At 39.2% G+C, this 27,867-nt stretch overlaps 1 protein-coding gene across 2 annotated transcripts; it reads left to right on the plus strand.

Moving 5' to 3' along the window:
• RNASET2 (ribonuclease T2) lies at positions 1-26,317 on the plus strand. 2 transcript variants are annotated; one of them, XR_007889086.1, is made up of 10 exons: positions 1-254; positions 3,803-3,907; positions 6,442-6,508; positions 11,703-11,758; positions 12,653-12,710; positions 13,516-13,586; positions 19,226-19,339; positions 20,777-20,876; positions 22,089-22,134; positions 22,349-22,392. XR_007889086.1 is itself a non-coding variant. In XM_051615280.1 (10 exons), the coding sequence occupies exons 2-10, from the start codon at positions 3,819-3,821 to the stop codon at positions 25,873-25,875; spliced, it is 768 nt and encodes a 255-aa protein (XP_051471240.1). In that variant the 5' UTR covers positions 404-556; positions 3,803-3,818; the 3' UTR covers positions 25,876-26,317. The 2 variants fall into 2 exon arrangements, 1 of the variants encoding a protein (XP_051471240.1); XM_051615280.1 differs by lacking the exons at positions 1-254; positions 20,777-20,876 and adding exons at positions 404-556; positions 25,684-26,317 and having other exon boundaries at positions 22,349-22,423.
• Positions 26,318-27,867: the final 1,550 nt, after the last annotated feature.

Here is a 27,867-nt window from a genome sequence, read left to right on the forward strand (position 1 = left end):
TGCTAAAGAATAACCAACCGATAATTTAGGATGAGCAAAACCGTACATCTAAACGCTTTCCTCCGCAGCCACCCGGCACTCCTGCCGTGCTGTCGCGCACACGGGCCTGCACCCAGGATGCCCGGCTCCGGTGGCGCCTGGCAGCGGCTGCGGGGAAGCCAAGGAGCGCCATCGACCCCGAGCCCGCGGGACAGGGGACCGAGGCGGCGGAAGGCTCCGGACAGGCCGTGGGCTCTGCCGGGCAGCGGCTGGAGGTGGGGGCGGCCTCATGCGGCTCAGCAGATGGTCTGCGGAAGGCAGCCCGGTCCCGCGGGGCAGCGCCTGGGTCACGCCCTTCCTTCCTTCTCTCTCTCCCTCCCTCCTGTGCCCAGGCTCCCGCGGGGCGGGGTCTTGCGAGGTCGGCGTTGCCGGGAGCGCGTCCGTGCGCGGTGCTGCGCCCGAGCCTGGGGAGAGGCCCAGTCTGCGGGGGAGCTGCTGCTGGGCAGGGCCGGAGGAGCGGGCGGAAGGAAAACTGGGCCGGCGGGTCCCAGACAGGGCGAGGCAGCAGCGGGCTGAGGTGAGGTCTTGGGTCCGAGGCAGAGGAGGTCAGGTTTGGAAGCCTCTCTGCTCCGGCTTCCATGCTGCGCTCTCGTCCCACCTCCCGACCCGTGTGTGACCGCGCTGCGAGGGGGCAGGTGGCGTTCGGCCTGCCCGAGGTGTTCCTGTTAGAGTTTTTTTCCTGTTGCCTCCAGTGAGGTTACTGACTTGCAGGAAGTTAGGTGCGATTTGCAGGATTGGTAAAGACTCAAATCGTATCAGGTTTCATTTCTTATGCTTTTAATTCCCCGTGAAACAAATCGAAAGTCAGGCGAAGAAATTACAGCATTTCCCAAAGTTGGAAAAACTCCGTTTATAGTTTTTTCTTTGTATACTTGTCATCAGCTTTGTCTTCTGTCACTTGCAGGCATCCCGCTGTGGGTTCTCTGCTCTGTTTTATTCTTTGCGATTTGTAAACATTTTAATAAAATGTGGCGATTGTTTGTCTGGATCAAGCCCTTTATGGTGTCAGGAAGTTAAATTTTACAACTGTGCTTAATGTAGTGCAGTGTGTTAGTTTGTGTGTGAGGAAAGCCGGGTGCCACCTTGCTCAAGACTTCCTCAGGAAGTCAGTGGAAGCACAGCCTGGAGCACAGCACCAAGCTTCTGCCAGGCAGGTCCTAAAACCACTGCTGTGCAAGCTCTGCTTTGAATTGAACTTTGGCGGCGGAAGCAGTGAGAAAGTTCTGCTGATACCGCTGTGTCAGTGTACTTGAGTATTGCATCTGAAAATCTTTAAGGTGCTTTGTGCAGTTAGCACTCAGGCTTGGAACAAATGGTTAGCTGGGAGCAGGGCTGTGGAGGTAAAAGTTGCAGGAGCTAAGAGCGTTTTTATAAATTAAATTAATGCTTCTGGTGCACAGTTTTGTAACTTGGCTGTTTAACTCGTGACTAGTGTGTGCTGCCTTGTTTGAGATGGCACCAAAGCCTTACATGTTCAATTTTTGTGCTTTTAGATGCCAGACTAGCTGCACTGGTCATCTCTGACCATTGTTGCCAACACTTTTCTGCATGGTTCATCCCACTGCTCCAATAGCAGCGTTTTTTTAAGCCCCCCTCTGTTTCTAGACATTATTTGATCAATGGAAAAGACGATAACGGCCTTTATGCTTTTTTGTAACTTAGTCACTGGAAAAAATGTTTCTTTGTGCCTGCCATCTTAGTTCCTATGAGTTTTCAAAAGCATTGTCATAATGTTTGCTGGCTTATTTTTCTTCCATAATATACTTCCTTAAGGTTTTATTTCCAGACCCTTGTACAGTTTAGCTTTTTTTGGTGATGGTGTGTGATACTGTCTTTTAAGTGGTACTTTCTGCTCTCTGAAATAGGCTTTTTATACATAGGGCAGAATCTTCCCTGAAGACTGACATCTCTCGATGTCTTATCTTGGTTAGGTAGTTTATAATGCAGAAAAATAAAGTCTTGCTTAGTTGGTTATTGGTTGAGAAAAACAGTGGGTGAAATAATAAACAGGCCTGTAAGATTGAATATCACATAATTAGTTCCTACTGTTCAAGTCATGAGTCTTGAGATCACTCTAAATGCTGAGCTCTCAGGGAAATTGTATACCCAACAGTTAATTACTTATTTGCAATTTTTGTCTACATTCTGAGCATAAATGAGTTTCTTTAACACAAGATGTACATCTTGCTTTCGCTAGCTTTTGAGAAATATTAGTTCTGTTTTACTGATTGTTTTTCTGTACAAGTAGAACACTGCAAATTACTTGCGATTTTTTGTGCTCCTTTACCCTTGTGATTGAAAATCCTTCAGGCCCTTTTTAAGAAACTAGACCAGAAAATGAACAGTTGCCAACTAAGATTTATGTAGTAATATCTTCTATTAGGCCATGCTGTTTACCTTGATAATACGAGCATTATGAATTAAAGAGATCTTCACATATAAAATAGATGAATCGCTTAAAGGCTGTAGTTTCTTCACAATTTAGCAAAACCATGTAATAAATCTTGCTGGTGAGCTGTTACAGAAGTTGCCCAAACCCCTCCCTGGTTCTGAAATCTCAAGATGTTTTGGAGGCTGGAAGGTGCCTCCTGTGTCCATCAGCTCTGCCCTGGTATTTGCAGAACTGCGGGGTAGTGCTGCTGGGGGGGCTGCAGGCTCGGTCCGGAGATATGGGGTAATGGTGGGAAAATGAACCCTTGTTTATGATGAGCTGTGGGTCAGAATTACAGTGAATTTCTTAAAGTTACCCTTTATGGCTAAATCAGTAGTATCTCTACTGGTGTCAAAACTGGCTTTATTTGACTGTTACAAGAAAGGATTAATTTATAAACCCTCATAGAAAACGGCAATGAGTTGTGCAGTGAGCGATCTTAGGAGGGACATGTTGGTTACATGCAATGTCTTGTAGTGCTTTTTATAGGCTTCTCAAAATGAGAAAGTTGAAAATTAGGTTTGGTGAGGCATTAATAATTGCATGTAAATACATGCAAGTACATATATTTCTTGCGTTTAAGAGGTAGCATTAGAAAAACTGTGAAATGACAGGTGGATACAGGTGGAAGCTGGGACTTTTTGACCTGCATCGAATGAAAGTCCTCCTGTTGGTGAAAGTTAAGATTTTTTGGTTTGGTTTTGTTTGTTTTGTTGTTTTTTTTTCCTTGATTTCCAGGGTTCAGGAGGTAGTAGGCAGATTATGCATGGTTTTGTAGAGGCTGTCTTAGGTTTGTAACAAGAACAGAAACTAATCTGCTTTTAGCAGCAATTTTTTTAACATCAGTTTAAGTCGTCAACTGGCATTTCAAGATAGTTTAATACTTGGACATGTACTGCACATCCAGTTTCTAATACCAGCCTTGGTCAATCCAACATGAATATTCAATGTTAAGTCCGAAGTTTGTTTAACAAATCACTTTGGGCATTTGAGCTGTAGAGTCTTACATTACATAAAGTATGGTTGCCTGGAAGGTTTATGTATCTCTATTGGAAAGTGGCTCTATTGGGACTGAGTGCAAGTAAAGGCAGGGAAAAAAAAAGAAAAAAAAGGAAAACTGTGATCTCATTCTTGATGCCATTAATTTATGAAACTTAGCATACAAGCTGGGCAATTGGGCTCAAGTTTGAGATAATTTTACCCATGGTTGTAAATGTAATCTCGAGTTGATAATACCTGCTGTTTCTGAGATAGCCGTCTTTTTCTACGCTTTAACACTTGCAATTCAGTGCACTGGTTATGTAACAGTTTTCTTTTCAAACCTTTTTACAGCTATTTGATTAACAAAATGAAGCCTGCGAAGTTGCACTATTGGATTTTGGGTTGCTTTTCCATGATACTTTGTTGTTGGTGTACTCCACATAAATTCACCCAAAGGTAAGTTATGCTTATCTCTGAAAGTTCTTTCTGAAGTGCAGAGCAGAATAGTTTAACTTCTAATGAATGTATATTTTCTTACTATATGCTGGTTTTCATGTGCTATTCTTCCCTTAGTAACTGGTGAAATGAGGCTTCTCCATTATCAGGGCGATGGAGGTCATGCCTAAGAGAAGCTTTACACTTACTGTGTCAGCATGAAATAAAGGGGAAACTTAAATTACATTGCACTTAAAGAGCTTTGCAGTCTTGTTTTAAATGAATCATTTGGGCTTGTGATGTAGTAATGACAAAAAGCACAAATAATTTTGAAACCTGCAACAAAAAAACCCTGTAATCCCCTATGGTGTGAATTGTACCTACTGTTACAATGTGTACTTTTTGTTGTTGTTGTTGTTGCTATTTTCTCAGTTCTCCTACAGCATCCCAACTAGGGTTGTTTCACTGCCGTGCAGCCTTTTGGTGGTTGTTGCACTTGGGAAAATCTGAGTTTAAATACCAATGGGCCATGGGGGAGCCCACAACCCAAATCACACCCTTCTGTAGTGAGAAAGCTCACTAAAGTGAAATGCCTGTTGCATTATATTGGGAATCAAACTTTTCTCCTTTCTTTGGTTTTTTTTTTTTTTGGCAAGGGCACGGTTAAGGGTGCTCAGTTCAGTGCTGAACTGTATGGCTACATTGCAGCTGGTTGTAGCTTAGACATTATGTTGAGAATTCTGGAATGCCTAGAATGTGGGCTCTGGCTTGGCCATCTTGGAGTCAGAGGCAGCCCTAGAGGCACACTGCTGGGCTGCACAGGCCAGAATAACTTGGGTCAAAAATAAGGTGAAATATCCCAGAAGATGAATAAATACTGAAAATTGCTTTCCTTGGATTCCATTTCTGAGCTTAAGTTTCTATAACTAGCTCTGTTTAATAACAAAATGTTTCTGACAATGTTTAGCCAGAAAGTATGTTCTAGGATAACTTGTTTTGGCATGATTGTCGTTGCAGTTCAGCCACTATTTTCACATTTAAATATGGTATTTTTCTAAGGAAGGATTTTTTAAAGTGAGGAAACTAACTGCTCCACAATATTGGGAAATTCTTCAATTTGGATTTCCACAGCAATAGTAGAGACCAGTTAGAAGTGTTATTAATTTTTACTGTGGCTATGCCTGATTTGTTCCAGAGCTATTTTGCTATGTTATTTTAAAAACACACATACGTGTGAATGCTTAAGAGAAAATGTGGCCATTGCAAAATAGCAAAATTAGAAGAAAAAAACTGAAAAATGATGTGATATGAGAGTATCCCTGCTTACTCAGGTTAAGAAGAATTAGCTTTCTCATACATTTTTATATAACCTCTGGCAATCACTAATGAAGGACATGTGGCTGTTAGTTTCTAGAGAGTAACAATTTATTTTGACATTATTGCATTGTTCTGTCTGTTTGAATAATTTACAGTTCTGTTTTTATTGATTTTCCCACTTGCTGTTCTATTTAATCACTTTGTGTGGCTGCTTAATAGCTAAATATACCTGTTGCAGTGTCTGAAGCAATAGGTTTTTTGTCTATTTCTAGTTTATCCAGAATAGGTCTGCTCCAGACTGTTGGAAAATGCCTCTGTAGGAGTGATAAAGACATGATACAGGCTTCCAACAATTTTTGTGTAAAATTTTTTAAGCTTCCCCTGCCCCCCCCGCCCTACCTCAGCATTAGATAGTACAGATGCCTCTGTGAGTTACAGATCTCTTTATTCTAAGAGGTTTTGAAACAAGTGCTTTTGCAGAATATGGGATACTCCTTCTTTAGTTCTTCCTTAGGTAACCTTAAGACTGTGTCACAGTTTGGTTATTTGTTAAATGTTTACAAATTACTTAATTTATAGTAAGCATTTTTTAAATGTAGTGTTTTAATTAAATGTCTATAACATTATAAAGTAAGAATTTTTTGAGATTTATGTTTTTTATTTTATTTTTTGTTCTGATTTATTTATATATTTATCAAAAAGGCTGGAGCACTTGCAGGATCAAATTACATCTTCTGCAGTGTCAACTACATTGCTTTTGATTGTTTGTAGTCTTTCTTTTTTAGAAGAGTAGTTACAGTTCCAAGAACATTGTATACTTTGTTTTCAGCTAATATACCCATCAAGAAGAATTAGAAGATTCTTAACATCCTAAACAAAGATTATTTTTTTTTAAACTGCTGTTGTAAAAACTTGCCAGTAAGCACTCTCCTATATATAAAACAGAACAACATGTTTCTTCACTATTTAATAAATGGAAAACATATGCAGATAGGTTGCAAGCAGTGGAATTTGTCTAACAATAGGGGGGTATTAGCAAGTTTCTAAATATATTGGTTCTATGTGATTTGTTAGTTTGGTCTTGTTGGGTTTGTAGTTCTCAAATATTGCACTAGAAGCTGTAAACAACAGCGAGCTCTAAAATCAATGCCTTATACCAGCAAGCATTGTGCTGCTGGCTGAACTGTTGCTCTTCTGAAAATGCTCAAGGGAAAACAGATTTGTCTGTCTTTCTCCAGTGACAACCACCCTCATACCTGGAAAAAGCTGTACCTTGCTCATCATTGGCCAGTGACTGTATGTAAGGTGAGATTTTTGTGTTTGTTCTCTTTTATCCTTACAAAGTTAGCCTTGGGCAATAAATGTTTGAAAACAGAGTAAAAGAAGCCCATCAAGTATATAATCTTGATTATGCCCTTTCATCTTTATAAAGGCTTTTACTGATCTTGGTGCAACTTTTGCTGCTTCCTCTGGTCTCCGGAGTACCAGTAAACAAGACAGGATTGTGATACGTTACAGATATAATGAATAGTCTATAAAGGTGTTATGGCAGGTATCTCTGGGCATTTCTGTATTTGAGGGGCAGGAACCAAAAATTAATCCAACCTTCCAATATCTATCTGTCAAAACCACAGCTAATAGTTGTACTACTTATGTCCCTTTTGCTATTAAATACATACTACTGCCATCTGGTAAGTTGAACATTTTTCTCATGCTTGAAATACTCAAAAGCCTCTTCTCATACAGATAAGTTAAAAATATGCTGTACCTCAGAATGGAAGATGTGATCAGATTTACTGACACAAGGACGAAGAATCGTGTGGATAACAGAGAAGCTTCAGTTTCGGGCAAATGTCTCTAGAGCTAAAAAGGTCCCAATTCTGGGAGACTTAGGTTTGCTTATTATGTTATTATGTCTTATTTTTTATGCTTTAGGTTTTTAATTTCTCATTCCTATTCCTGGAAATACAGTAGCAGCAGTAGCAGCAAAAGTAACATACTACCTACATTTTGGAGGAAAAGTAGATGTACTTTACATTAGTTAAAAGTGTAGGGAAAGTATCAATAACAAAAGTCAGATGTGCATAACTATCTGAGACCAAGGAGTGGCCACTGTTGGTTTTTGTTCATTTATTTGCCTGTTTTTGAGTGGTAACAAGGGTAGATTTTATGCAATTTTTGTCTGATTTTCATGAGTGTTTAAGAGTCGGTGGCAGTGCAAACCTGTTCATGTGTGACTTGAGATGGAAACAATTTTAAAAGTGTAAGAAAAACCCGAAACAAAAAAATCCAGCAAACCAACCAACCAAAAAACCCCACCAGCCGGTTTTCCCCACTATATATTAATGGCTGGCTACTACTTTTTCAGGGTAGTACTGTTGTTAAATTGACAAGTAATGTTTATAAACGTAGAGTTAAATAGTAATTAAAAACTGATGAAATTAAGCATCAGAAAAGTTTCTTCCATTTTGCTGATTTTTTTATGATCCTCTTTAGTATGAAGTGGACAGAAGTATTCCAAAGGAGAGAAGAAAAGCTGGAATTAAAATATTATTAAGTGCCTTTTTGCCCAGTTTCACATCACTGAGTGATATGAAGAAAAAGCGTCTTAACTGTACTCCCATAATAGCTTTCTTTTTGCTAACAATAAGAGATGTTTCCAAATTCAGATGTGGGTTCTTTTGTTGTTGTTTTGGTTTTTTTGTTGTTTGTTTTTTTTTTAAAGTATGTAAATTCTTATATATCTTAAGTGTATTTATATATTATTGCTATGTTATTTCAGGGAGGAAACATTTTTATTGTCATTCTTCAGTTTAAATGATATTTCTTCAACACATGATGTTGAAAGGCAAAATAGGTGGTTGAAGGAAACTGCAAAACTGATTCTATGCTTTTTTAAAAAAACCTTTGATACACTAGTTTGTGCAAGAACAAACTAGTTTATGCTTCCTATATAAAGGAACCTTATTATAGACTACTTTGCTAAATACTATGTTGTTTTGTGTATGCGTGTGGGTGACCTAAATCTTAATTCCTATCTGCTTTACATATCTATTTTCAAAAACTTCTCCAGGCTTTTGAAGGTCTGAAAGGCCTTTTTAAAAATATAGCGAGCACAGGTCAGCATGCCAGAGGTTTGAGAATATGCATTTTCCAACTCTTCATGTGCTTTAAACTGTATGTGTTTAGCAGGTGCTTTTTAATACTGAGTGTGATCAGCACAATTAAACTGGAGAGTGTTTCGTAATGTCTTCTAGATTACCTGTTTATATAGAGCTTTGAGTGTCATGGAAGCAGTCATAACCCTAGGACTTAAATACTGACTGCTACATTGAAAGGGCAAAGGAGGAAGAGAGATGTTCTTCATCCTGTGGTTAGAAATTACAGTACCATATAATTGCTCTAAAGTGACTATGTCTTTATCAATAAAGATATCCAAGCTAAATTCACAGACCTCAAGTGATTATGAATTTAAGGTTCCCTTAATAAACAGAGCCTGAGGTGGAATGTATTGAATTTAATGTGGCTAATTCATGCTACATTTACATTTTCTGGTCACAAATTAATATGAATCCTGTTAGGTGGAAATAGGAGTAAGGCAAGGACAAGAAGAGGGACTTGACCCCTCCCTTTGTATGGAGTTATGAATATTTTTAATTCAAGAATTTAAAAAGAGAAATATTATTGCAGCTTTTGCATAGATTTGTATAGAAGTATAATATTGTATAGAAGATTGCAAATAGAGGAGATCTTCTGTAGCTATTTCCTTTTGAAATGAGGAAAATCAGATGTAAGTTTGTGGGCTATTCAGATGCTCCACTGTTGAGAATGGGCAGGATGATAAAAGAATGGGTGCCAAATCCTCCTGTGATCTGCCTTTTACTGCACGTATATGCTTATCAAATGAAAGAATCAAAGAAAGGACAACAGAATAGGCTGGTGAACAGAATGGTCTGAGTTCAAGTTTGAATGTAGTGTTACGCAGCAGATTGTTTTGTGTTTTTTTCATAAGAGATAAAAGGTTTTCCTTATTTCAGGCTTTGGTAATAATTTTATGGCAAAGACTTGAAGGAAGAATAGAAACACTATTAAACCAGATGTGTTGAAGTGACACAGCTCCTGACATAGTCTATTTTGGTAGAAAAGAAAGTTTTTTCCTAATACCCATGGAACTTCTAAGATAATTCTTAATCTATGCCTCCAGCTTCTCCGTGAATAAGGTCTGATTTAGATGTTTTTTTTAATCTTTATCTTTTTCAAAGATAAACACATGAAAGATTTTAGCTTGTCAGCTCATGCAAGAGAGGTGTTCAGCAGGAATTAAAATTGTTTTATTTGTCTCCTCCGAAATTGTTTTAGAAACTGTATAAATTTGGCTCATTCATCGTTTGGTTTTCCCCAGGGGATGGGGAGAAGAAAGAAGGGGAATAATTACAGACTATCTGGTGGACGGAAATTGAAGAGGTGAACTCCACAGTTTCAAAAGCAATGACTTTTCATAGAAGTTGTCATATTTCATTATGAAATAGCACTTAAAATTGATCTTAATTAAATTGATGGCTTATTTAAACAGAGTGATCAGACTGATTGAAAGGGAGAGCAGGATTAATTATTTTTCTTCCCAGATGATTCCTTTTTATTTAAATTTGGGGTATCTGTTTGTGATCCAGTAGCATTACTCCTGCATACAAGCTGTCATACCAGAGATATGTAATTTGGGCAGCTTTACTGGTAACACCTTTGTGACAGGTTGATGATTTTTCACTTTTCGGCATGTCAGAGGTGAAAGGAGCTGCCTTTCTTCTAGCAGCTGCTGTTTGTTTGATATCTTACTGCTACAAAGAGGCTAATGTGCTGTAAAGGCTCTCTGGTACTTTTCTCAGTGCTATGAATCATGTATGGCTAATTTGGTTTGGTTTGATTATCACATTGCTTTAGAACAGGACAAAACAACTTTCCTTTTTCAAATTAATCTATATATATAAGGCTTCCTGGGGTCCAGTGCCTATTTGAAAATACACATTTGTAACTCTGTTTCACGTCAACAATTATCTGAGGTTGAATTAATCCTTCAGCAACTAGTATGTGATAAACAGGAAGTCTGATAAGAAGTGTTTTTGCACTTCTCAGACCGCTCATTTTGTGATACTGATTTAAAGTGAACATTGGAAAAATACTATGGCTAGCATTAAAAAGGAGAATGAATGAAACTGACCAAAACATGCAGAGTGTGAACTAATGCATTGTAGGTTGCATTGACCTCAGTTCTTCCAGCACACTGTGTAACACCAAGAGCCTGATGAAACGTGGAGAAGAAACTGCTAATAAGATTAGTGTTGTGATAGCAGAGAACTGATTCTGAATTTTAAATACTCTGGGCTTTCCTTTAGCATGTCTGAGAACTGCGGTTACAGACTGGATAAGGAGTACAATTGCACTGTTCTTGTTACCACCCTTGGTTGAGAAAGGTGTTTAGCTGTCAGCTTGTGTTTCAGGGGATGATGTATTAGCTGCTGGCTATTAATTTGCTGTATTTTGGGCTGGATAGCTGGTGCTTCTCAGTTCTGCAAAGCTTGTCTCTTGACAGGAGCAATATTGTTTACACGTTTGCAGTGTTTGTTGAAAATATCCCTTTCAGGAAAAAATAAACAAACCTGTTCCTGGGTTTAATTGCTTGTATTATTGGTGGCAAGAGGGGAGGAGAAGGACGTGGACAGAAAACAAGAAAGTCTTGCAGAGTTTGCATTTTGCTGCCACTGGCATGTGGCATGTGGAAGGCAATTAGTGAGATTACAGGCCTCTGCTGCTTCTCTACACTCTGCTCTTGCTCTGGCATCACATAAAAGGCATTGTGGCACAATTAAGACAGGATTCAGAGCCAAAAAGAAAAGCTATTATTATGGGGAAAGACTCTAAAGCGATTGTTATTTAATGTCAAAAAATGTTTACAAAAAAGAACCGTAATTACTGAGTAGAATAATCGGGGAAAATACAGTAATGGTATTCTGTGATGTGTGATAATGAGGGGTTTTTTGCCTTTGTTGAGGAATATGCACTCTGCTCTACACAGTAATTAATGTGTAGGCTATTTTTCCTGCATTAGAAAAAGTTTTGACTGCATTTTATTTTGATGGCTCATTTAATGCCACCTGGAATATGATAAATGTCGATTTAGCTCCATTCATTTAGCATGGATCAGGCCACTTTCTGTTACCTCACAACCTCTCCTTTGTCTTCTTTTATGTTGCCTGTTCAGGATGCCTCCTGATGCTCACTTGATCTGCTTCAAAACTTTAATGCCAGTTGGTTTCTGCTAGGTGGCACATGATCCGTGACAGCTTCAAATACCTGTAGTTCTGCAGTTCCTGATCTGAGCAAGCAAAAGTTCTCATATCTGACTACAGCCTTGGACCACAAATGAATGAGCTTTTATTTTTTCCTCTAAACCCATATCCTTGAACAAATATAACAAATATTTTTGTCTTTTTATTTTCCACAGATGAGTACTAATGATTGTCAAGACCCTCCAGAGTACTGGACAATCCATGGACTGTGGTATGTTCATAGTGGTTTTAGTTCCACTTGGAAAGAAAAAATCCAGCTTTGTACCATGATGTTTGGTGGGTTTTTTTGAAGGCTTAAACTGTCTGATTTTATTATTCCATGAACAAAAGTCTTAATTTTGTTGGAAATAAAAGCCTTAAGGTTTGATATAAAACTGAAATAACACTTCTATATCTCATGAATCGCCAAGCTCCTGAAATGCTTTTGCCACATGGGCATTTTATTTATGCTTCTTATAAAATCAGTAATATTCTCAAACAGAAAGTATAGTCTCCCATCTTTTTTATTTTGCTCCCTGAGTAAAAAGAATTTGTTAATGTCTCATGATTGCATGTGCCTTTAAGTATCTTAATTCAGCACAAACATTGCAAAAGTACAGGAAAAACTTATTTGCTTGAAAGGAATCGTTTCACTGGAATTGGTGCCAATGCAGCAATTCAAAGATTTTCCTGACAAATACAGGGAAAAATTCAATAGAGGAGTTTGTTAAGCTATGTGTCCTGCAAAGGTGAGTGGCATTATGTCTAGATCTCCAGTGAGTGTCCTGGTAACACTTGCAGAATTGTCATTTGGTGCAGTAGTTGAGGAGGTCAGTGTCATTAGTGCAAGACCCTTCCATACCATTAACTCCTCCTGTATGTCTTCTATGCAGAGTGAGAGGGATTAATGAATTTCTGCATGGAAGATGTTTTGCTCATAATTCATGTATTGAATTTGTACTTCTAAGACAGTGTAAATGCTGATGGCTTACTTGCATTTTTAAATAAAATCTCTAGCTATAATCTTGCATATATGAAATTCAGGCTAGTTATACAGAACAGAATGCTGTTAGTTACAGTTAGTTAAGAGACTTTTTTTTTTTTCATTTTTATTTTGCTTCCCTAGGCCTGACAAAACTGAAGAGTGTAATAGGACATGGCATTTCAATGTCACCGAGATTAAGGTATTTCTTTAAAGCAAAAACAATCATACCAAGCAGAGCTGACTGCAAATTTCTCTTGTGCATACTATGCAAAATCCATAGCCTTTAATATATTACTCTAAATGTTTACTGGGTTGTATATTCTTTTAAGGACTCCACAAATTCATTAGGTACTTCTGGTACTACTAGAAGTTGCAATGCTTGTGATCATTAGCAGCTATTCCTACTTGATTTTGTAGACATGCAGTTTGACTCATTCAGCCACATCCTCCTTAAAAAAATCTGGAGAACACATAGGCGGTGGATCTGCAGTGGCAAAAAATTACCTAGGAAAAAGAGGTTACAGTCCATCCATGTTCTCTCTTCCATTTTCTACTGCAGAGCCAAAACACAGAAAATAAAACAGTTCAGAGTATATTTTTTCTTTTCCCAGGCCATTAGTCCTTTTTTCATTATTTTTTTAAATTAAAAAAAAAAGTCTGTATTTTATTCAAATGTGTTGTAAATGGCGATAGGAGGCTTGAAATTTGAAATGCTGCATGACTGAACAACTTCTGCAGGGACAACTGAAACAAAAATCTTACTTTGAGGCAGTGTGTTGGTATTAGTGCATTCAAATATTTAGATAGTTGTTCCTACCTGTTACCTCCAACAAACAGCGCTTTCAGAATATTGGGGGGAAAAGACCTTTTCTGCACGTAAATGTTTCAGTTGGGGATGTTGAAAGAAGAGACTTCAGTTCTAGAAAATACATTGATGTATGTAGATTGTGTAAAAAATAGCTTTTCAACCCTGTAGGTGCATTTGATAATTGTAATATTTTCAGGACCTCATGTCAGACATGAGGCAATACTGGCCTGATGTGCTTCATTCATCTCAGAATCGCACCCAGTTCTGGTGAGTACAAAAAGGCTTTAAAAGTATTTTGGATATTGTTTTGTTAAAAAAAATAAATCTGAGTTAGTAATTTTTGAGGTGAGATATTGTGCATAAAAAGCAGTGTCCAGGAGGCCACTGAAAGCAGCATGTCTAGTCAGTCTCATTTACAAAATAAATCTGTTTACTTCTTAGACTGCAAAATACAGCTGTTGAAGAGAGGGCTATGGCAGAGGTTTTGGAGAAATGAAACCTAGTGAGAGAGAGAGAGAGACAGTGTTTTCTCCCTTTGCCCCCAGGGAGAATAAGCAGCTGCTGTTGACATGTAAAATGTGTGTAGCTGTCACATTTGACTCCTGTTCGACAACAATGTTCTGGATCCCCTGCCCCTCCCACCCAGGTAGGGAAGGAGAGAGAGAAAAAGAGAGAAGCTTTACTGGATTGAAAACTAAACTACACAGCTTTAATTAAACACTAATGATGAAAGAAAATATATACAATTATATACGGATATGTTCAGATATGTGCCAAAGCCTCTCGCCTCCCCCCACCCCCAGCAACTCCCACAGCATCTCCTGAGCTGTGAACAGTCCTGAAAAATTCCAGAGCTGCTGGAGGAAGTGAAGAGTGATGAGGGTCAGGAGAGCTCGAGCCTGGGGGTCGACGGTGCTGGATGGACGGAGTCCTCCCCGGATGCCGGCCATGGATGGAAGAGAATGGAAGAAGAAGAAGGAGGGAAGTTGTCTTCTGTGATCTCTGACCTTCCTCTGAGCTTACGTAGATATATGGAATGGAATGGAATATCTCTGGCCATTTTTGCTGTCTGTCTAACTCAGCCTCCTACAGGGAGGTCATAGATCTCCCCATAGTGTCTGAGCCGGCAGAGCGAAGGTACGACCTTGAAGACCCAGCAGTTAGAAAAACATTTCACTGTTATCAGTCTTAGTTGGAACACTCTGCTGCTGGTTAAAAACAAGTTTACTGAAGGAAAAAAAAAAATCAGTAAAAGGAAAATTGGCTTCATCCTGGCTCAAACCAGGACAGTAGCAGTAGCACTCCTGGGATGTCACAGCTAGCTGCAAGAGAATTCCAGGCCTCTTTTCCTAGCTAGCTTTTCTGCATTGCTCACCTTGAGAGTTGTTCATCCTGGCTCAGACCAGGACACTCATAGAGGAGGAAGTGTAGCAGTAGGATGCATTGGATCATCATAGCCACTTCTGTGCGGAATTCTCCATTTTTAATTACTTTCCCAGCAACCGAAAATCAGAGATGGGAATTTATTGAAAGATCGACTTGCCTGGCTCACCTGAAAGGACAGGGATATTTTGATCTCCCTTGACAAGAGTACTGTTTTCCCGCTTTTCCATGTGTCACTTTGGTTCTGAATACTCAGACACTTGGACTGAAGAGTGGTATGGGTGGAATTTGGGTTTGCATAGGCTTTAATTCAAGTGCATTATTTTAAACTAAAATTAGTTGCCATTCAAGTTAATCTGCTGAACCACAAGCTGCACCAGCCCAAGTACAGATAAGCAATTTGTTCTTCCAGATCGCCAGTTAAAGTGTGACATCGGATAAGAAGCTGAGCACAGAGCTAGAGGCAATAGCATTTAAAGCCATCTCAAGTATAAGTGCCTGTAAACTTTTCTTTAGATTGGATGACCATTTCCTCCCTTTGTCACTAGGGAAAAGCTTAGAAGGGGATGTGCATCTCTTTTAGTCTTGTCCGTGCTCTACAGAAGACACCTGTCCTCAGAGTCTTAAACTGGTTTCACAAGTGTCTTATGGCAACCCGAAATTCTAACTGTCAAAAGTGGTGGTCTCACTTTTTCCTCCCTGCACTCCTCTGTTCTTGGACTATACTGGGGAGAGCATGACCACTTCTTGCTGTGGTAGTACAAGTTTATGCTACCTTAAACTATTCCTAGAATTAGAATAAGATAAATGTTTAGTAAATCTAGCACCTTCCGTGTCCTGACTTAAAAGGCGGAGTAAGGAATCTTCCTGGTGACTTTAGAATAGCTGCAGGTGCTTCTGTAGAGATAATTTTACATCTCTGTTCACCTTTTTAGCTTATGAACTGCAACAATTGCCACCCAAGAGCTTGAACTGGACAGGATAGAATGCTTTAATAAATGACAAAGAGTTATGGTTGCTTTATATCTCAGAATGTATAATTGAAGCCATCCCTTTTAGAGTTGTTAATAATTTTCAGACCAAATAAAGATTTCTAGACCACGAAAATTCTCTTCAGGGAATATGCATATGTATATGATACAGAAGAAGGAATCAACTTTTAGCCTATAGGACACCTGGATGTCCCCAGTATGCATGTTTTGTCAGCAGTGCTTGCAGCTTTGCTTTACAGACCTTCTTTGTTCCTACCTTAATAATGTGCAGAGGTTTTGGAGAAATGAAACCTAGTGAGAGAGAGAGAGCTTCAAGCTTCAACCACTAAGCTTCAAGCTTAGTGGTTTCTGTAGTCCTTAGACCTACCTGATATGTTCCTGACTTTGTCACATCTGCATGACTGTGCTTTGCACATGTTGTACATAACAGGAAGCAACAACTCTTTGAGGTTCAGCTTCATTTCCACACTACTGAGTTGTACTAATTTAATTCTCTTGCATTTCTGCAGCCCCCTAAGAATTCATTTGTAGGACTTAGCTTTGAAGTATGCAGGTGTAACATTTATTCGTAGCAGCACCATTGAGAAAATGGTGAAAGACAAGTTATATAATGGAACCCAGTCTAGTGCTGTAAGCCACATTGCGTTTTGTCTGCCAAAGTATTTGTGTCTCACAGGGAGGAAAAGTATTCAGCAAAGTTCATGACCACTTTCATACGTGCTTGGTGCTACTGGCTAGCTTATGGGTACAGAAGAATGGGTGGCCTTCATGAATACAGGCAGATACGTTCTGTATGCACATAGCACTCAGCTATAAGCTGAGGCTCAAGTAGAATTACCTTTCCTTATTGTGGTCTAGGTGAAGGATAATGCGTCTCACTGAATAACACTGAGATAGTAATTCATTTTATGTATAAACAAGTTATTTTATGTTACTCCCTGGTACCTGCAGCTTCTTCGTTTCTGAACTGCTTCAGTTTGAATTTAAATTCAAGAGGTGAAGGTAAAATTTCATATGCCTTCACTGAGTAGTCAGCATTAGCTGTGTCTGTGTCATTGTTTTATTTCACATGGCTGTGCTGCAAAATAAAGTAACAATGGCAAGAGTCTCATCTTAAAGTTTTAGTGATTCTAAAGTAGCTCTTCATTCTGAAGCTCACAATACTGATGAGAAAACTTTGGCCTGGTGTGTTTTTGGCTTGCTGCAGCTGCTGATGTATGGGCTCTTCCTATGAGTAACTGTGTGTTTTCACTTGTGATCCCCCCCAGCCCCATTGCCTTGGCCCCTGTGATCAGTGCAAACTGGATCAAACCACTTCAGCACCAGTTTCATGTTATCAATAATAGGCTTCTTGAGCAACACCAGATCTTTGGGCCTGTGTTTATACCTTCTTTCTGGGAACAGCAGTGCACTTAAATACAAGTACTACTGAAAACCTTCAAAAGACAGGCACAATGCTTTAACATTGTTTTTACACACATGCATGGATATATTCTTTGAAGAAAAATTATTATCCTGCATGCTAAGCCTTGCCTCCAGCTTGCCACTCTCCAGTAGCCCTTTGAATTTGGCTATTGTCTGCTTCTCATCCAAGTTAACTACTCAATATCTCATCCTAAATTTGCCCCTAAAAGCTTCCGTTTTCTTTAAAACTGTGATCTCTTTTCTCATAAGTAATTTCAAATCCCTTGTCAGGAAATCTGCTCTTTGGCCCTTGTAAAATCAACTCCTCCAGGCAGTAAACAATTCACTTGACAAACAGTCGATTCAAGTGTTACAGCCAACATGAGAACTCTACAAGGCTAAATTTGGGAACGTATATTGAAAATCTTCTAGTAATGCATCTTCTCCTCTGCTTTAATTCTCTTGATGCCACAGTTGCTTTATTCAATCTCTGTTCAGAAGTAGTTGTATAAAATGTCTCTAGGTACAACCATAACTTCTTTTAAAGTGTTTTTATTCCTTAAGAAAAATCTGAAGTTTTTAATATGAATGGACAGTTCAAAAGCTTTCAAGTGAATAATAGTAGTCCTTGTGCTTCTCTGCATTTCCATGAGGTACTTAAGGCATAAGGTCAGAGAAAGCAGTGGTAGTGGCCGGAATTTGTCACTAGATAACTTTCTGTGTACATCTGCAGAACTGATACATATTTAATACAAATGGGTCATGAACATCTTAAATAAATAGATAGATAAATAAATAATCTGCTTTGCCCCAAAATCTTACTGGAGGTTTTTTACTGTTTAGTCTTTCAATAGACTTCAGAACTGATAGAAGTGTATTTTGATCTTTGTCACAGTTTTTCTCCTGTTTGAGTTTGTCTGCCATAAAATTGCAAGAATTGCTTTCTTTTGCACTCTGTTCCATGGTATTAGAAGACTTGATTGTGGAATAGAAGCAAGAGTTGAGAGCAGGCCTGTGAAAAAACGGCCACAGGCCAAAGCAAAAATTGAGACAACAGTCTTTTATTAGCAGCTTGCGCAGTTTTACTGTTCCACCCAAAATAAGGGTTAGTTTCTTCAGTGCTGAAAAAAATTTAGTGCTTTGAAAGTACATTTAACAGGGAGGACTCCGTGATAACTTATACAAAGTTTAGAAATACTCATTTTCTAGGCAAATTCTTACCATTCTCACCTCCAAACATCTCTTTGTAATACACTGTATACAATACCTTTGTACTGTTAAAAGCATGATGCTTATTTGCATCATAAATTTCTTCATTTAATTACTTGAAAAGCAAGCTGATTCAAAGGAGACAACTGAAAAAAAGCCAAACAAATGTCCAAACTGTTTAGACTATCTTAATCTAAAGAAGCATTCAAACAGCACTTTCGGCTTTACAAAGTTTTGTCACACTCTTGTGGTGTGAAGTTCTCTTAGTTACCTTTGGAATGAAGTAATGGTTTATTCCACATCGGTATCTGTCTTGCCTCCTCATCATGCAATGTCCAGCCTTTAAAAAGTGAGAGGAGAGGAGAGTGTTATTTCTTTGGTGGGTAACAGGTGAAGGGCTGAACTGTAAATGCCTTTTGCATAAATTAATATACATAATTTATAGGAAAACAGAATACTGATTCTGAATGTGCCAGGTCCGTAATAATATCCAAACCATTAGACCATCATCTCCTTTGTATTAATTATGTTAGTTTGAAAAGTCACTTTGTCACAGCTGCCAACATTAATGCCAACTCATTGATATATTTTTAACACGACTCCTTGTCTGAAATAATTACAAAACCATAATGAGGGATTTCTTGGACTTCTTCCTTACTCTCCTGAGAGGTCCAGAATCTCTTGGTGAATTATTCTACTAAAAAAATACATAGATGCTGCTGTAATTGAAATGATGGGAGTGATCTTACTTGGTTTTGTTTATCTCAAGTGCAGTATTTTTTGAATGCAGTGTCCTACTTCACACATGTGGCCATTCAGATCTTTGATTTAAGTACATAGACTAGCTTGTGCAGTACATAGGTCTACAAATAATCAAATAATGTTTTCCAAAACTTTAATTTTGTTTTCCTGCTGTAGGAAACATGAATGGGATAAACATGGCACCTGTGCAGCCACGCTTGAGATTCTTAATTCTCAGAAGAAATACTTTGGTAAAGCTTTAGAACTCTACAAGAAAGTTGATCTAAACAGGTACGTAAATGAACTCAGTGATCTGCCCCTTATTTGAAACAGTTTATAAAGGTTTCAAGTCTAGCCTAAAGAAAGTCTAAAAATCTGGTGGCAGAGGTGAAATGAGTATGAGCATAAATTATTTTTAGTACTAGAGGAAGGGTTTTCTGCTCTGAGAAGTATGTCTTTGGTCAATTCAGAGACTGGTAAGCCAGCAGTGTTCTTTGCAGCATCATTTTAGACAATGTGAGCCAGTTAATGTTGAGAAGCTGTATTGGCTATATCTCCCTATCAAAAGCTCTGGTGTCTGTAAACTTGTAAATCAAGTGACAACACTCCACAAACTTCTGAGTCATATTGAGGCCTGAACACTTGTTTTTAGAAAAGACTGCTCTGCTCAGAGGAAGGGACAGGCTGCAGGCAAAATTGTGCAGAACATCCTGAGAAAAAGGCTGAGAGGTAAAATCAAAAGAGGATGTCCTGAAGGGCGGAGTTTAGTCACTGCAGGCAGCTCTCTGCTGTCCTTTCAAACAACCCTGATGTGACACTCTCGCTTTGTTCTAGGGGCTGATTTCCTCCTCATGGTTCTAAAGAACTGTCTATTCTAGATACAAAATCTTGATGGAATGTTGAGGCTTGACCAGGCACGGTATTTGCACATCCTGGCTACACATGAATGCTGGAATACCAGAGCCATTTCCTGATCAGTGCTTGGTATGGGTGGGAGACTGTTTCATTTGATTTGTTGAGCATGAGTTGTCTCTCTGTGTAAGAAAACAGTATCTGAGAAAGGAAACAAGTTCTTCCATATCTAGAAATGTATCTTGAAAAAAAAAATCTCATTCGTGTTCTGTCAGGGTCTTGTCAAAACAATCTCCTAACAAAATCCTATCACTTTGCGTATGTGCAAAAGAAATAGGTCTTTCTCCCAGCAACCCCTTCCTATTTTTGTAGGTGGCTTGTAAAATTTAATTAGATTTTTCTAGACACAGTACTTAAGAGCGTGTCATATGTAGTGTTCAGTTTAATAATGTTTGATAAATCAATTGTCTAGGTAACTGTGAGGCTGAGACTAAAACATTTTACAGATGGCACAGTGACCATCTATGTGGCTCTATATCAGCATATATAAGACTGGAAAAGAGTATAGACTGAAACATATTGAAATTAATTGCTCAGAGCATATTCTCCTTTGTAAAAAAGAAGGTAATTAAATTAATCTTTACCAAAAAGGACTGGTAATATTCTCCTTGTACTTAATTTATATTTAAATGAGAAAAAGTAGTATTAGAGGTTAAATTACTTCTTCCAAAAAGGAAATTATTAAAGCAGGACATTATGCAGGCTCCTGTAAGAATGGCAGAACATAATCTATGTTACTGGTCTCCTTATATACAGTATCAATGACTGATAAACAGCTAGACCTTTAGTCAACTGGGTTAAATCTCCCCCATGCAGAAACTGACCTTGGAAGGATTGAGACTTGGCACCTATTGGGTCTTGAGTCTTGTCGATTGGGAAGTGTCATCTTCCCTCAAGACTGAATCTGAAGGAAGGGGTATGTATATAGGCTAGAGGTTCTTGAGAGTTACCTTGTTTCTCTTATGTGAACAACTTTTCCTCTTCAAAAACACATTCATTAGGAAATGTTTCTGCCACAATGTTGATCCAGATCCACTGACCTTGTCCCTCTCCCACTGTGCTGTTCACCTCCCACCCCAGCAAGCACATCCTGTGTTAGAACATGAGAGTGCCCAGAGCAGCCTCCAAGGTCTGTCTCTGTCCTCTCCCATGCGGAGAGGGTTCTTCCTGACCCTGCTGTGTTGGATGGGAAGTGACCTTGTCACGAGCCAGATTGGGCAACCCAGGGAAATTCAGGTTGGACCCCCTTACTTTCTAAACTCCATCTCACAGAGGAGCCTAGGTGCAGCTGGATCCAGTCTTAGTCTCAGATCTGGCCCTTCCAGGGAGAGTGATTAAAATGTAACAGTCTGAGGAAATGCTCAAGCATCCGATATCCCTTGATCAGATTAAGGTGAAATGACATTCAAGTTCTGTATTTGAACATTAGCTTTAATTAGACCTTTAGAAGGAATACTGGTACTCCAATTATTATATGTGCTCAGGCCGATACGTTGATTATAAAAGTCACAATACACTGCATGACCTGAGAAAAAATCGCCATAGGCCTTGCATTATTTAATGATTTTAGGAAGGAAAAGAAAAAGAGAGAGAATAAGAAAAGTTAAAGAGATTGGTAAGAGAAGGCCACCAGACCTGGATCCAGTGTTGGTCTGGCCAACAGAGGGGGGTTGGTATCAGTGAAGCTCCCAAAGCCAACCATCACAGTTCCTTCTTCTATAGGCCTGTTTTGCTTAAACAATCATTTTGCAACAGTGAGTAAGCATGGTTGAGACATACAGAGATTGAGCAAGCAGACTGGGGAGTGGACCTCTACCTCCTCTGCTCCTCTCCACCGTTATTTCCATAGGCATCAAGCAGTCCTTTGGAATGGAAACGAAGTTTTCTTTGAGGGCTTACAGTAGTGTTTGGCCCCCCATCCCCCAAGAGGCCCTGAGGGCTGGTCCCTCACCGACCTTTCAGAAAAGGGGAAAATTTTCTTGGCCTGGCAGAGAGTGGAAGACAAGTTTCCCTTGTTCCCCATGGCTGTAATGCTTCCCAGGTTCTCACTCAGATCAGCTGTTTATGTAATGATTATGAAGTCATGTTTGCATACAGGAACCATGGAAAAGTTTTATCTTTCTTTCAGTTGTCTCCTGAAAGCCGGAATAAAGCCAAGCAGTTCATATTACCAGGTAAGAAGCAATCTTTTATAAAACAAAATCATGTGCACGTGCTTTTTTTTTTTTTTTTTCTGCAGGAGTCAGTTAATTCCTAGAGAATAAATGATCTTTTTAAAATGGTATAGTTCTTTAAGGTTGTACTAAAAGTTTATCTGAACTTAGTGTGGGAGCTGTTTGAAGATTTGCTAGTGACTTATTAATTTATATACACTTTTTAATTTTTCAGATGACTGCCATAAAGGAAGCTCTTACAAGATTTTATGGTGTAATGCCGAAGATCCAGTGTCTTCCACCAGAAGAGGTAAAAACCCAAAACAAACACACGCTCCCCAAACCGAAAACCAAACAGAACCCCAAACAAATAAAAAACAACCTCTTTTTTTCCTTTTTTTTTTCTTTTTTTTGTGTGAAATAGCACCTTTCATCAAAAAAACAAGAGCAAAAACAGAGTGCAAAATCTTCAGCATGGTGAAACTTAAGTCAGAGTGTTCCTTGCATATATAGCTCTTCGCAGATTAGATGTTGCATGATTCTTGAAGTTGAGTTCATAAAGACATTGCTTACATACTGGAACTACCGAGTTCAGCTTATGTTGCTCTTGCCACAGCCTTTTCTTAATGCAGAAATATTGTTTGTGGATGAAGTGTCCATTCCTTACCTAATAACTGCTGTTAATATACTTGCCTAGCAAGTGGGAGCACTGGGTTTTAAAGGTGTCTTTGTCTTAAAAGGTTTGAACCTTCATCTCTTGCATGAATGCTGTAACCACCACTCCAGAAGTATTGCTATACCTGTGTAGTTTCCATTCGCCCTGCTAAAGCTTAATTGCCATACAGGAAATTACTAGAACCAACAAGAGTGAGATGAGTAGAACCAGTGACTGTTGGCCTGGACAAGGGTACTGCCTGTCAACAGCAGTCTTCCGTTCACTGGGCACGGCTTGTGTTCTGCATGAAGAAGTTACTCAGTGGACTGAATCCTTAAAAAATAAAGCAGCTCAGAGACTTGTCTCAGGTTGTTCTCAAAACCCCCTGCCTAAAGAAGTACACAAAGGTATTCTGAGCTTCACTGTGGTTCAGGATGACTGTCATCTTTCATTTTGAGCCAACGCCTACGTTTTCCATTTCTTTCTTCTTTTCCTTACCAGTGATTGTACTGTGAATCATGATGCAGTAGAGGATGTGGTACACAGAGACCTTGTGTTAGAGCGTAAAATACAGGTCATCATGTCTAAACCATTAATGTCTTTGAGGGAACAAAACAATGTTTGGAACAATTATATGAGCAGGCTGCATAGCTGTTTCTTTCCTTTTTCAGTTAGGCTATTCTGCTTTTATTAAAAAAGAAAGCAAAGAAACAAAGCCACAAGACAGATTTTCCTCTTACAAGTGGTTCCTTATTATCTCAGCTTGATAAAAGTGGTTTACTACAAACCATGACAGAGTTATTACCCATACATAGGCAACAATGTAATGAAAACTTGCCAAGGTACAGTTGCTGTTGGTGTTTAATAGCTTGTATATTGTCAGCTTATTTGCTTTAGTAGTGCTCTAAGGTTTTTATACTCAGATGTTGTTTCATGTGAAAAAGAATTCTAGGTTACACTTATTTTTAAAATGCATTTTTACATTATTTTAAGCAAAAAAGGTTGCACACTCACCCACCTCTTGATGTTGAAGACATACAGACCTAACATAAATCCCAGTTTCTATCTCTGTCCTGTTCACTATAGTTCTTCTTTTAGTACAATTGGGATACTGCTCAAATTATGAGAAAGTAATTTGCAGCTTCAATCTCCTGTGCTCAACAGCTGAAGCTAATGGGTAATAGAAAGGAAAAAAAAGTACACTCCAGCTATTTAAAGATAGCCCTTTTCAGAGTTCCAGCCTTGTCAATGCCTGAAATGCATTATGGAGGTACTTTGATGTTTAAAAGGTGTTACACACTTGCTGTGTTCTTAGGTTTCTTTAAAAAACAAACCAAAAACCAACCAACAACAAAAACCCCAAACGCAAACAAAAAAAGAAAAACACAGCCAAAACAAAACCCCCAGAACAAACCAACAACAAAAAAACACCACTGCAATTACTTTTGTCTTGTACATATGTTTTTGTCCTGCATAGTGGTTTAAAAACCAATTTTCTTTACGTGCACTTTGTCACACCTGAGCATTTTTGAGATTTTTGTAAATATTCTTCCACACATTAAAGGTTTCCATGCCTGCCTGCCTTGTTTATGACCAATATTTCTCTTCCTAGTCTGTCCTGTAGTCCAAAATTGACATTTCTGCTACTTCTGACAGCTTGCTTCTGTACTTTTTCAGTAACTGCTATTATAAAACCAATTTTTTTTTTCTCCTTTTTGGAGATTTTTACCTACCGTAATTCCCATCCTGCTCCGCAAGAGTTGGTGAAAGGTGATTTTTCAGGTCACATACACCTTTCTGTCATGGTTTGACTCAGAATCAGCAATTAAGCCAACGACAACAATGCTCTCAGTCCCCTCCCACTCCCATCCAGGTAGGGAAAGAGGAGAGAGAATAAAGGGGAGAAACTTTCCGGGTTGAAAACTAAAATAGACAGTTTTAATTCAATACTAATGATAAAATAAAATATGTACAAATACATACAAGTATATGCAGGAATGTGCAAAACCCCTATCCTTCCCCTCATCCCCACCAACTCCCATGGCACTCTCCCCAGCCATGAACAGTCCCAAAATGTCCCAGAGCTGCCAGAGAGAGCGGCAGAGCAGAGAGGAGCTGAGAGGAGAGTTACAAGGGTCAGGAATGCACAAGCCCAGGGATCAGTGGTGATGGATAGACAGAGTCCTCCCTAGACACCGGCCATGGATGGAAAAGAAGGGAGTAAGAAAAAGCAGGAAGGGTCTTGACTTCCGTGATCCCTGACCTTACACCAAGCTTATGCAGATAAATGGAGTGGAATACTTCGATCAATTTTGCTGTCTGTCTAGTCCAGTCTTCCCTACGGTATGGTTGCAAACATGACTCTTCTGCTCCTTTAGCATCTAAGGCCACAGAGCAAAGTGTCCTTGACCTCTCAGTGGTAATATCAACATTCCAGCGTTACCAGTCCACTAGCTGGAAAACTTTCTGCTAGTTAAAAGAGAGCTCACCAAAACAAAAAGTACCAGTAAAAAGAAAATTGGCTTAATCCTGACTCAAACTAGGACATCTTCAGTAATGTCAGAGTTCAGACAGAGCTCATCATTAAGGTGAATGATTTCTATGTACTGTGTGAATTTGGTAAAGATAATCTGTATCACAGCATTTCATAGTGAAACTTACTAGTCAGGCAGATTCCTCAGATTGTTACTGTATTATGCTGTTGAAATGTGTTTCCTTGTCTGCTTATTCTTTAAAGACAAGTATGCACTATAAGCTGTTCAGAGTGGATGTCTCTGGTAGCCATCTCCTTCATACTTTTCAAGTGGCAAATATGCAAATAAGCCCTTCTGCATTCTATAGATAAGACAATGTATATGAAGAATTGATTTGTTTTCTTCTCCCCATCAAGCTGATCTCATCCCTTGTGTTTCTAGGGTGAAAAAGCACAAACAATTGGTCAGATTGAATTCTGCTTCACTAAAGAACTGCAGCTGCGAAACTGCACAGCGCTGAAAGGTGAATCTAACCCAATCCACGCTGACTTGAAGCTTGGAACTGAGGAGCTGTCTATCTGCAATGATGCTCTCCCAACCTATTATCCTTCACAGGTTCAAGACCACAAATGAACCCATAAGAATTTGAAAAACTTTTTAAACAGCAACAAAACATGCTTCTTTTGCCATTAGAAGAGAATGATCCACATTGTAATATAAGTTGCACAGGCTGAAGTATTGAATTGTGGCTCTGATACAAGATCAGAACCTGATTTACAGCTTTGCCTGGATTTTTTGACTTGCTTATAGTTTGAATCCATGTTCAAAAGAGAAGTGACTTCTTAGTTTCACTTGCAGAGATGTCTGCCACTTGAGCTACTTTTGGTTTTTGCAGTGAGTCAAGGGCTCCCAACAGTGAGCAGTGTCCTGTTTAAAGGGACTTACCTGAGGTACTGCATTTGCCTTAATAAAACCCCACCCGCTGTCTTTTTATTTTGACAACGTTATTACACATTAAATATTTTAATTCGCTATGATTAATATATTAGTAACAGCAATAAAACACTGTACATGACTACCATTGCTTGTTTTTTGACAATCGCACCTGCCTGACTTGTAGGAAAATGCAAACATCTTTTAAAAGCTACTAATTGATTTTTTTTTTGCGGAGACGTGCCAAGACATTATAAAGTGTTAAGCAATACATTTTTAAGGGCTGTGTCTGGATGTTGGCAACCGGGAGAGCTGATGAATGAATGGTAGCACAGGTTCAGATCGAAGATCATGTCCAGCTCTTATGTCCCTCTACTCTGCCCTTTTGAGGCCACATCTGTAATACTGCATTGAGTTCTGGGCTCCCCAGTTCAAGAGAGACAGGGAACTACAAGAGAGAGTCCAGCAGAGGACAACAAAGATGAATGAGGATTGGAAGGGATTGGAGCATCTCCCTTATGAGGAAAGACTGAGGGAGCTGGACTCTTTAGCCTGGAGAAGAGAAGGCTGAGGGGAGACCTTATTAATGCGTATGAGTATCTAAAGTGTGGGTGCAAGGAGGATGGAGCCAGACTCTTTTCAGTAGTTCCCAGTGATAGGATGAGAGGCAACAGTCACAAGCTGGAACACAGGAAGTTCTGTTTAAATATGAGGAAAAACTTTACAGTGAGGGTGACAAAACACTGGAACAGGCTGCCCAGGTAAGGTGTGGAGTCCTCTTCTCTGGAGATACTCAAAACCTGCCTGGATGCAGTCCTGTGTAATGTGCACTACATGATCCTGCTTTAACAAGGGAGTTAGACTAGAAGATCTCTAGAGGTCCCTTCCAAATCTGCCAGTTCTATGATTCTGATTGTCATTGGAACGTATATAATTTAAAGAGTTGGATTTAACACAATTTTAAATACAAAAGATAAACAAAGGTATATTGGGAGCCTTGAAATTGCTTTAGTCCTGAAGTGTCACTTCCTTCAGCAAAATAAAATCCATCAGCCTTGAAGATTCATCACAGCCTGGGGAAGATGTGGTCTATATTCTTTTCTGCATCATTAGGTAAATTAAGTAAATCCCAGCAAGGGGATTGTTTGTGCAGTCTCGGTGCTATAAAACACTAATCAACTCCACAAAGGGGCTTAGCTTGTTTATACCCTTTGTCAGTGTGCTTTCTCATGCAAAATGCATAAGCATCCCTTGGTGTCTAAGTATGTCTAAGAGTATGGGCTGTCTGTCTCCAAGGACAGCTCTTCTGCCTAGACCACAGGCAGGTTCTTTTCTCTCTCGTTCTTTCCCTCTCTTCTCAGCTTGCACTTAGCCCAGCTCCAGCCAAATTTATGGTGAGAGAAAATAAGAGATTGGAAAAAGCAGCTTCTACTAATTTTCTTTAGGTAGTTACACATGCACACATTTATTGTGTTTAAGGCCATGCCTGTCCCTTCCCACCAGCAGCAGCTGATCTGCCACTGCCAACAAGAACAGAAGAAGGCAGAAGCAGACAGGATTTCTCCCCATTGCTCCTATTCTTAGTGAGGGTAGTGACTGGTTGCCATTGCCTAGCTGGTAGGCAAAGCTACCTCTGCATGCTGAATTGGAGGTGGCATGGGCCTATCTCATGTCCCCACTCTGCACCTTCAG

This window comes from Apus apus, chromosome 3 (genome assembly GCF_020740795.1).
Source record: "Apus apus isolate bApuApu2 chromosome 3, bApuApu2.pri.cur, whole genome shotgun sequence".
Lineage (NCBI taxonomy): Eukaryota > Metazoa > Chordata > Aves > Apodiformes > Apodidae > Apus > Apus apus.

Excerpts from the sequence above, each read along its gene's own strand:
- RNASET2 (XM_051615280.1), top strand. The coding sequence starts at position 3,819 with ATGAAGCCTGCGAAGTTGCACTATTGGATTTTGGGTTGCTTTTCCATG. Across the intron at positions 11,759-12,652 it reads TGGACAATCCATGGACTGTG|GCCTGACAAAACTGAAGAGT; the intron begins GTATGTTCATAG and ends TTGCTTCCCTAG. Across the intron at positions 12,711-13,515 it reads TCAATGTCACCGAGATTAAG|GACCTCATGTCAGACATGAG; the intron begins GTATTTCTTTAA and ends TAATATTTTCAG.